Source organism: Argiope bruennichi, chromosome 6, assembly GCF_947563725.1.
Source record: "Argiope bruennichi chromosome 6, qqArgBrue1.1, whole genome shotgun sequence".
Taxonomy (NCBI): domain Eukaryota; kingdom Metazoa; phylum Arthropoda; class Arachnida; order Araneae; family Araneidae; genus Argiope; species Argiope bruennichi.
Window position 1 is genome coordinate 43,566,786 of NC_079156.1, and position 10,908 is coordinate 43,577,693.

Sequence of the window (10,908 nt, forward strand, 5' to 3'; positions counted from 1 at the left end):
AGTCCCATGACATCATAATGTCATTAAAAGTTTGAATGAAAATAATTAAATTTCTTTCTCTAATGAAAACTGCATAAATAACAAACAGAATGCTTCATCTTTAACTTGAAACAAGGGAAGAAGATCCTGCGATATATTAGATATTTGATAAAGCAATGAAAAAGAGTTTTAATTTCATTGCATCAAAGAAATCTTCTGCAGAAAGAAATTTATTACATCAAATTTATTCAAAGAAATTTATTACATCTCCTTCAAAGAAATCTCCTCTAACTGTAATGCACTTCTTTCAAATTTTATTCCAATCATCAAAATCATGCCATAAAGCCATTTGCGTAAACTCCTTCATACTTCGTGGCAAATTATATCCAACAATTTAATGGACCCAAAACATGGACTCTGAACAGGTAGTTTCAATCGTAAGAATAAGAAAAAGTCACACAATGAAACCAGATCACTATGAAGCTCAATAATTGGTTAAAAACTCGCAAATAATCGCGCATTATCGTGATGCAAAACCCATCAGTTTCTCGTCACATTTCAGGCTATTTTCGACAAATTGCTCCCCAAAAACGGCAGAAAACACTCAAATAATAATAATCTTTAACTCCACCCAACTCCAAGGTGTTATGCATTAGAACTTCAACAAATTGCCCAGATAGCCATTTGGGTGAAGTGCATAATGCATAACACCATGACGTTCAAAGAAAATAGTTAACATTACTTGATTTTTTAGAAACTTTCAAAAGTTTTTTGTCGATTTTATTTCCCTGTTCAAACGCAATTTACTTATTGTCGAGCTGTTTCTATATTACAAGCATATATCCAAGTATCAATAAGTAATAATGCGTTTTATAGAGGAATCACATTTAAAGCTTCTCTAGCACTACTTGAGCGCATTAAAGAACAAATTTGTTCTTTAACATTAAACTTTTGAAGCGATGCATCTCATCCTTACATGATATTTCAAAACTGCTCGACAGGTATCAAATGATATTGAAACTAATTTAGTAGTACCTCTTATTGTCAAACGGCGATCAACAAGCGTAAATTATGTTGCCTTATTGATATGTTGCCAGTAAATAAAAGTGGGATTGTCTGCCAAATCGATCATAACATCTTTGAACTTTTCATACCAATAAAATATTTTTGTTTCCGATAAACAATTGCCGTGTTACAGACAACAATTTGTGATAACACAATTGCTTTGATTGTTGTAACATTTCATGTGGGGTTTTCTTCAGCATTTCATGTGGTTTTTTCATGCAACATTTCATGTATGTGGTTTTTGCAACTTTTTATGTAGTTTTTTTGCAGCATTTCATGTATGTGGGGTTTTATGGAACATTTTATGCATGTGGGTTTTTTTGCAACTATTTTATGCATGTGGGTTTTTTTGCAACTATTTTATGCATGTGGGTTTTTTTGCAACTATTTTATGCATGTGGGTTTTTTTGCAACTATTTTATGCATGTGGGTTTTTTTGCAACATTTTATGCATGTGGGCTATATTTTTGCAACATTTCATGCATTGCATGAAAACTACAATGTGCATATTTTCATGTTTTTGCAACTTGTGCTTTTGTTGCAGAAATTCCATTGAGGAAACAAAATTTAAGACATAATTTTAATTTAACATTTTTTAATCAAAATTTAAGATTTAATTTTTATTATTTTTATTTCAGGTATTCTACCAAAGATTCATCAAAGGATTTTGCATTTAAAAGTTGGAAGATCAGAAATAGAAGGGAAAATATGAACTGAAAAGCATTCATAATTATTCTTGAGGAAGTCGCATTTCAGGAATTGAATTCGAATTACATCGAAATGCAATAAATAACTTTTGCTTATAGCTTTCAATCCGTAGTTACAATAGTTAACGTTCCTCGATCTTCCAAATTTTTTCAGTATCTTTCTTGATAAATTGTAAATTAAATTCTTCAAAATTGAACGATAAGCTTTATTTTTCTTACAGGTTTTGTCTTTAAAAACAAATCCTTATGATCTGAGGATACCAACTGATTACACTATGGTGCTAAAATTCAATTTATAATATAAATATACATATAAGCGTATAATTGATATTCTTCATAGCAGTTTTCTGGAATTAGGAAACTATTTTGTTAATTTCATATTCAATTAAGAAATTTGGAAAAAGACAATAATTTAAAGTCACAAGATAATCGAAATATTATCTTCAAAAAAAAAACTGCAGAAGATATACAGTATACGAAATATCCCAAACATAATTTTTGCGAGAAAATCATCAGATTAATTTATTTAAACAATTAATCAAGTATTAACCAAGCAATTCAATCTACCATTCTAAATCTGAAAAGTAAATTTGCTGGAAGGCACCACAAATACCCGCCAAAATGATGCTCCGCCACCGCAAGCTTCACTCAAGCAACCTGTTGAAGAGCACGCCAGATCTGAGTGCCGAATCCAAAACTGACCAAAAGTCATCTCGAAGCAACTGGAGAACTTCCAGCGCCAACATCCCCCACAGGCACAATGCATCGCCGACTTCTGATACTTCGAGTCGCACGCACATGACAGACACTTCATCATCATCAGGAGACTGCAGTATCAGCAGCCCTCATCGCCGGACCAGAACGGTGAGCCCTCACCACAACAGGTCATTGTCCTTCAGGAATATGAAGAGACCCACGCCCCAGCAGATCCAGTGTGAGGATCTAGGGTACAGCCCCTCTGTCGCCGGCTTTCGACCACGAGGTTCAACAATGCCCTCGGATAATGCGAGCTATTACTTAGCTCGCAGGAGAATGAGGTGAGAATTTATTATGGATGTAGTAATAATTTCGATTCTTATTATTGTTGTAATGATTTCAAATTAGTTTCATTACTTCTTTAACAAGACAGCTTCATTACGTCTTTAACAAGACAGCCAGTGTTAAAGCTTTGAATCTGGAAAACCAAGTTTCGCTTGGCAGTTTTTTTGTAAAATTTTATTTTCTCGGGGGAAATATTTCGATATGAATCACATACTAATTACATATGAATATTTTTCAATCTTACCTACCTATGAACTGGTCATTTAAATAGGGAAAAAGGCACGAATGCATTTAGTTTAATCAGTTATTCGAAGCAATCTGGTATATTACAGTATTCATTTTACAGTTTATCTCTCATTATTCATATTTTTGAATTTGCACTCAGTTTTGCCATGGTAAAAACGAGTTCGAGACGGCGCTGTATGCCATTGTCGACATGAAAGCCAATAAAAAAAAAGCTCTATAGTTTTAAAAACTGGCGTGTGTGTGTGTGTGTGTGTGTAAAATCGTCTTTTTTCAAGAAATACCAATATAGATAAGCTTAAAAAGCAAGAATATTAAATATAAATAAAAAAGTAAAGCAAAAAGAACGGCTCGAATCGAGGACCTACAAGACAGGCGTCAATCCGTTGTTCTGGCCACTACACTGCACTGATCATACTTCTAAGAAGTTGAATATATTTATTCTAATAGTTGTAAAAAAAAAATGTGGCGATATTTTTTGTGTAAAATCGCATTTTTTTATAAAAAGCGACACTTTATCTAAATATAAAATTTGATTCAAGCCCATAGTCGTTTCTGAGATATACGAAATAAATAAATTTATAAAAAATTCAGTTGTTTTCTTTGGGCTTTAATTCCGGAGGAGCAGAATTTTCATTTTCACTCTTTTATCTAGTATCTTAAATAGATATTACTTCTGTAAATTGTTTAATACGTTGTTAGATACGGAACGCAAAGGCTGATGCAATCTAAAAAGATGAAGACAAGATAGAGTATTCAAAACTAAAAAATTATCAGGCCATGATGTTTCGAATAAGAGATTCGAAATTCAAAGGGATTTGTCTTTCTTGACTACAATATAGCATTTATATAGTTAACTTTTATATTCTTGGAGGCATTTATAAATTTAATCATTATATTCTTGGATAATATTAATGGAATCCTTTAAACATGGAAAAATTTGAAATGTTGCATTATGATGCAAATTAAATTTTAGATCGTTTTCCACAGATTTAAATACACATATTTCTGTTGCACGAGAATTTTTATTTATTGTAAATTAATGGGATCATTGTTATACATTAACTTACTGTGAGCCTTGAGGAGAAAAAATTCCACCTTTTAACTAAAAAAAATATTTAATTGAAAATTTTGAGTATTTACATGATGCCTATAAAGCTAACGAATATTTAACTCTATAGATACTTTTTCTATTTTCCCATTAGCTCTGAGCATTGTTGTTGAAAATTGACAGTTTGTTGCAAACTATTTAAAAGTGTTTCCTTTCTTTTGTTAACGCAGATTTGGTGAGATGTAAAGAATTTTGAGATTTTTTCAATGTGGTGGTCCTCTTTGTTAAACAGGATGGTAGGTATAGGGGAAGATGAAGGGGAAGGTCAGAGATTGACCATTTTGTGGCTGGAAGCCAAACGAGTCAAACAGGACGCCAGTTTGGTGAATTGAACCAGTGATATGGGTGGATTATGATAAAGACTACAATCGGCCACAAACAATTCCTGTCGATACTGATTTGTTCAGTGGTGGCAGGTTGGTCGGCTGTACACATAAAAAAAATCTGAGCAACGTTTTTAAATTTATGCCTGTTTACAATTCATTCAGCTCCACTGCTTAATAACTATACGCCAAACAATGTATTTAAATTGTAATTCTGAATTTTGAAATACAGTATTATAGAAAGCTGAGCTTACATGAGAATAATCGTTGACTAGAGTAAGAAACATCACAGGGACAGGACGACAACTTGGATATATGGATAAGCAGATCTTGAAATCATTGGACAGTCAGAACTTGGGCAGGACAATGGCATCCTATTGGCCTTGTTTCTATTCTTTCTCTTTTCCTTGTTGTCAGATTGTTGAAATTCTGATAGGTACACGATTTTGATGAAAGAAGGGAAAGGTGTATCTTCGTGTCATTCAGTGATCATTCCTATGTTACCTCAAATAAAAAAAAAATAACCAGAGGAAATTGTCTCCCCAAAACGTTGACTCATATTCTCTAATAACAATGTTATTCCTGAGAACTTTTTGAATGTCATTGGAGCACAGTAGTAAAAAATATCACCCTTTGATGTGAATTTAGCATTCTTAGTTAATCTATCGTATCAGCCTTGGCAAAAGTTTTGGCAATTACTTTATGGCATGTGGTTAATAATAACCAAAAATCGAATTTTTGTTTTAGATGCATTTTTTTCAATCGATTGCCACAAAAATTTGATCAAAAACTAATGTTTTGGTCATAAAATCTCATACCAAATTAGATATATTTTAGTCAATACGTTTTAGAGTTATAGCATTTATATGTTTCTGAAAGTACGGACCAGAAGCAGGTCAACCCATTGTTGGATTTGGCTCAAATTTTGTAGGTGTCTATACTATCGATTCTAAATCTGTGAACATAATTTTATCTATCTTGTCCACTTCACTTTGTAGTTATCAAGTTAACTTATGTTCGAACAGCCGGACAGACAGACTTCCTCTGTGCTAGCTTTGGTCAAACTTTGTTAGAAATCAACAAATTTGATGTAAATGTCATATATAAAATTTTATCCGTCCAGCTTTTAGTGCTTTTGAGTTATCCTTATCACAGACACGGACAGACACACGGGCATTCGAACGCAAGAAGCTATAAAACGTGCAGATTTGTCAAAATTTCGAGTTTGAATTCTTTTTCCCTCTGATTACTATACTCTATACTACGCACATGAGTAAGAAAAATTTGAGTTCGAAACGCAGATTTTTTTGTTACTATTGTTGTTTTTCTTATGGCACGTGCCACGGACAAGTCCTCTGCTCGAAGACAGCCGATTTAAGCCTAAGGGGGAGCGCCTCTTGTTTTTATCGTAGAGCCAACTTTGGGCAAGAGTACGACTTGACTACTCGCGCATCACTCATTCGCTTGCACAACCCCTTTTTACAGGATAGCACATTCACACATCTCGCAGATAGAATAGGAAGAACAACCATGCCCAAACCGGGACTCGAACCCAGGACGCCCAGATCACAGGGAAGACGCGCTACCCCTATGCCAGGCCGCCAGCTTTTTTGTTACTATACTTTCTCTATTCTTAAGCACACGAGGAAGAAAAATTAATTTATATAAAATTTCGCTATTGGTGAGAATAATATATATATTCTTCCTTTTTAGGTCAAAAGTGATGTACAACAGCAGAAATCTGACGCCTAGTCCACCGATACACGAACCAGGAGATGATGAAGACGATGAGTTCTATTTATGCCGTAGCTTCAGCATCAGTTCCAAAGGCGCCATCGTCAACAGGGGAGATTTCATTCGTCAGAGGTCTCGAAGCAACAACAGCGTGGCATCGACAACATCCAGCCTAACGACAGGAGGTAACAATACTTCATGTGCCTCCAACGCGACGTCTTATTCTTCTGGAGGACAGGGCAGAGGTCCTACATCCAAAGTCCAGATCTTAGGAGCAACAGGTGTGGGGAAAACAGCTCTCATCAACCAGTTCATGAACTCCGAATACATGAACACTTATGATACACAAGGTAAGATTTTTTAATTTTTTTTCAGTATATTTAAAACATTGTTCCAGGTTTAAACAAATAAATGTGATGAATCAACAAAAAACAATTTGTTTGGAGAGTTATATCTTTCATCAGTATGGTAACGTTTCATCCGTAATATCATACTGCTGCTAGAGATTGTAAATAAAATGCTTGGCGAAATCCTCTGATACTGTGAATGGTTGCTTTTTATCTTTCAGTTTGTTGGTATATTTAAGGAAAGGAGATCATCTGAAAAAGCTTCAATTTCTCTGTACATGCTGATCTGATTTCAAACGTTTTTTTTTTTCCTTATTTTTTATGTACATGTAAATATTTATATATTAAGTCTGGTATTATCGTTTCAACAAAAGGAACATACTACACTAGTTTTCACTCTTTTTGACTAATGAATGATATCTTTAGAACATCGACATAATTATAATAAAAATATGATGGACTAAAAGGAGCGAACTCATCATTATCACGCTGGCGAATTTTTTTATTGTTACAATACTTTGGATGAAATAATAATCATAAATCTAATGATATACTAAAAGGTGGGAGTTCATCGAAATCACGATGGCGAATTTTTTTGATTGTTACAATACTTTGGATGAAATAATAATCATAAATCTAATGATGTACTAAAAGGTGGGAGCTCATTGAAATCACGATGGCGAATTTTTTTATTGTTACACTACTTTGGATGAAATAATAATCATAAATCTAATGATATACTAAAAGGTGGGAGTTCATCGAAATCACGATGGCGAATTTTTTTGATTGTTACAATACTTTGGATGAAATAATAATCATAAATCTAATGATGTACTAAAAGGTGGGAGCTCATTGAAATCACGATGGCGAATTTTTTTATTGTTACAATACTTTGGATGAAATAATAATCATAAATCTAATGATGTACTAAAAGGTGGGAGTTCATCGAAATCACGATGGCGAATTTTTTTTATTGTTACAATACTTTGGATGAAATAATAATCATAAATCTAATGATATACTAAAAGGTGGGAGTTCATCGAAATCACGATGGCGAATTTTTTTTGATTGTTACAATACTTTGGATGAAATAATAATCATAAATCTAATGATATACTAAAAGGTGGAAGCTCATCAAAATCACGATGGCGAATTTTTTTTATTGTTACAATACTTTGGATGAAATAATAATCATAAATCTAATGATGGACTGAAAGGTGGGAAAACATCAAAATCACAACGGTGAATTTTTTTATTGTTACAATATATTATTTTTCATTACATTGTATAAGAAGTAATGATAAAAAAGTAGTTCGCCTTAATATTGTTAGAAGAATGCTACTCAGTGTACCTAACATTATATATTTTAGTACTAAAATTTCTAAAAATATTAACTTTAAATTGGTTATATTTGTGTATAAATAGTTTTTAATAAGTATCATATAGACATTCACAGTGTCAGGCAGACTGATATACTCTTCTTCAGTCTTATTCAGACTGATATACTGTTCCACCGAAAATGTGAGCAAAATCACTGACTTTGAGTTAGAAAACACACGTTAAGATCTATTGGCATCAATTTCCGTCCGGCCATCTGCAGTTGTTGTCACATATACAAAAATAGACATAAATAGGCATAATTAATAAAATTCTAATGATGAACTGAAAGGTGAGAGCTCATCAAAATCGCGAAGGTGAATGTTTAGATTGTTACAGTATTTTCTTTTTCCATACATTATATAAGAAATAATAATGATAAAAGAGGAATTTCTTCGAAATATTGTTAGATGAATACTAACCTCATATATGTTAGGAATAAACTTGCAGAAAATAGTATTTAAAATTATGCATAAAAAGTCTTTTGCGTAATTTTATGAGCACTTTTGTAAGTCACTCGATATATTTATGTAAACAGATTCACCTCGTATTCGTATTCAAAAGAACCCCATGTGATACTGTAAAAGCCATATAAATAGTATAAGATTTATGTTTCATGGCAATGCAAATATTTTAGAACTTTCATGAATTTAAAGCAACAGGGATTCTATCCAATACAAAATGTGTGAGCGAAACAGCAATAATGTTTTTATAGATTATTTTAAAACAAGCCTGAAATCCATTAATCGGAAAGTCTCCAATTTCTCCGATATCTTTCAAGCAGACATCTTTATTTTCGGTTTTTATTGCTACCGTTGAAAAAAAACCATATATGCTGTTTTACAACCTATAGCGGCTTTATTGAAGCACTCATGCCTTTAGAGATGGAGATTTAAGACCTACATTATGTATATATAAAGCAGAGAAGAATATCTTGCAAAATGATGTGCAAGAGAATCACAAATGTTAGTCGAAACACTTTCAGATATATTTTCAATAGCCATGGAAATGTTGTCAAATGTACAGGGAATTCCAATGTCCAGAATAAATTCAAATGTCAATAATTTACAAACTGTTGAAGATAGAAAAACCCTATTTGTGCTGAAAAGAAAATTGAAACAGCTCATGTAGAAAATGAAAATACAAAGACCTTAAAATCATTAATTTCAAAGCACTCAGAGAATAAATATTGTTACGAAATTTCCGGGTTCGTTTGGATAGTGGAAGTTATATGGTGTGGAGAACGCTCAATCAGCAGGCGGCAGTACAAAATAAAACAACGACGTTTATTTACACGAAGACACACAGGACAGCACAAGGACGACAACTATATACAGCATAGAGAAGACAATTATCTTCAGCCGAGACGTGCACACAACAAGACTGTACTTCAGACAGTAGTGCAGAGCTTAGTTCGGCACTAGCTTCCGTCGCTGCTCTGCTAATCTCTAGAAGACTCATTCTTCACCGTCGATCCCGACTACTACCGGCAGCACAAGGACACAAGGAAAAAATTTGGAGCGCCGGCGCCCGTAGGGCGCCATCTCCGATCGACAAATACTTTCTGCAGGACGAAAGATGGTTTGAACATGAGTGAGGAAGGGTCCTAAAAGAGGCTGGTGGAAAGGAACATCGGCTTAAGTACTATTGATGGGGTGGGTGGGCGGGCGAATCAGGCGTCTTGGTCACGGCGGTGGGCGTGGTTTTCAAGGAGTTGGATCTTCGGCGATGAGAGCGTCTATGAAAATGAGAAGTTTTTCTTGTTTACTCTTGGCTTTTTTGCTGAGTCTGATGGCATTTAGGATGTTGGGGAATTCGATCAGGAGTTCTCTGATTTCTTTTAGGTCGTTGAGGTGGTTTTTCAATTCTTTAATGTCATTTAATTCGTCTATCAAAGTGGGTTGGGAAGGCTGTGGTCTTCTGTTAATTGGTCTTTTGGGGATGACTTCTTGGCTTCTTGGGAGGGTAGGATTGATGTTTTGGCTATTGTTTTTATTAATAGCTTCAGCATATGATCTTCTGAGGTAGCTTGCAGATTGGGTTTGGGCTCTAGGTATAGCCGGACATCCTTTCCAGGCTGCTAGGTGACCGGTCGCGTTGCAGTTGATGCAGACAGGGTTTTCTATTTTTACTTTAATTTGGCAGTCACGGGTGGGATGGTTTCCGTTATATTTGATGCATCTGGGTGTTATTCGGCAGTTTCTGGCAGAGTGGTGGAATCCGGAGCAGTTATAGCATATAGTAGCGGTATTTTTCGTCCTGTACGGCTCTATTCTCACGGACAGGAAGCAGAGGTGATTGAGATTGAAGATATTTTTGTAGTTGCCGGTTTTCCTGACTTCAACGAGAAATAATGGGAGGAGGGTTTTTGCTCTGAAGTTTTTCATTTGATTAATTCTTTGGATTTGATAGTTGTTTGCTTCGAGTTCTTTTTTTGATATCTATTGTGGTGTACTACTACCGGCAGCTGCTGACTGCCTCCTTTTATAGGTGTCAAGAGGCGGGGCTAGAAGCCTCTCAACCAATCAGGAACTTTCGAGGCGTATCTCGGTTCCCAATGGACGGATCGGGGAAATTCTCGATGTTTCGGGTATAATCTATTTTGGCGCCAAAGTCGCTGAATTCGTCGCCAAGCTCTGGGACCTCCGACGCGACACCCGGACTCCGTCCAATACAGATGACTGTTTTACAGTCTTTCTGACGAGGGAACCAACTATGCTGGGAAGCAGCATCACAGATTCGTAACATTATATAAAGCTAGCTCCACGATCAACTCTTCAAACATAGAATTTCCTGCACCTCCACTTACTATAGTCTCCTTAAAAAGAAATGGAAATTTCTAGGGAAGGATATGGAATCGCATCTCCTAATACAGATAACGTCATAATTATTGTATTTTCTAAAATTTACATTTTTGGCGCCAAGTTTGTTGCCTAAGTCGGGGGCCATTGATCTGGCATCATTTAAGATATCTGCAACAA

At 34.7% G+C, this 10,908-nt stretch overlaps 1 protein-coding gene across 1 annotated transcript; it reads left to right on the forward strand.

The window, feature by feature from the left end:
* The first annotated feature begins 2,372 nt into the window (after positions 1-2,372).
* LOC129971728 (uncharacterized) lies at positions 2,373-8,088 on the forward strand. Its single transcript, XM_056085705.1, has 3 exons — positions 2,373-2,788; positions 6,183-6,553; positions 7,976-8,088. Exons 1-3 carry the CDS (start codon positions 2,373-2,375, stop codon positions 8,086-8,088), a joined length of 900 nt encoding a protein of 299 aa, XP_055941680.1.
* The last annotated feature ends 2,820 nt before the right edge of the window (positions 8,089-10,908 follow it).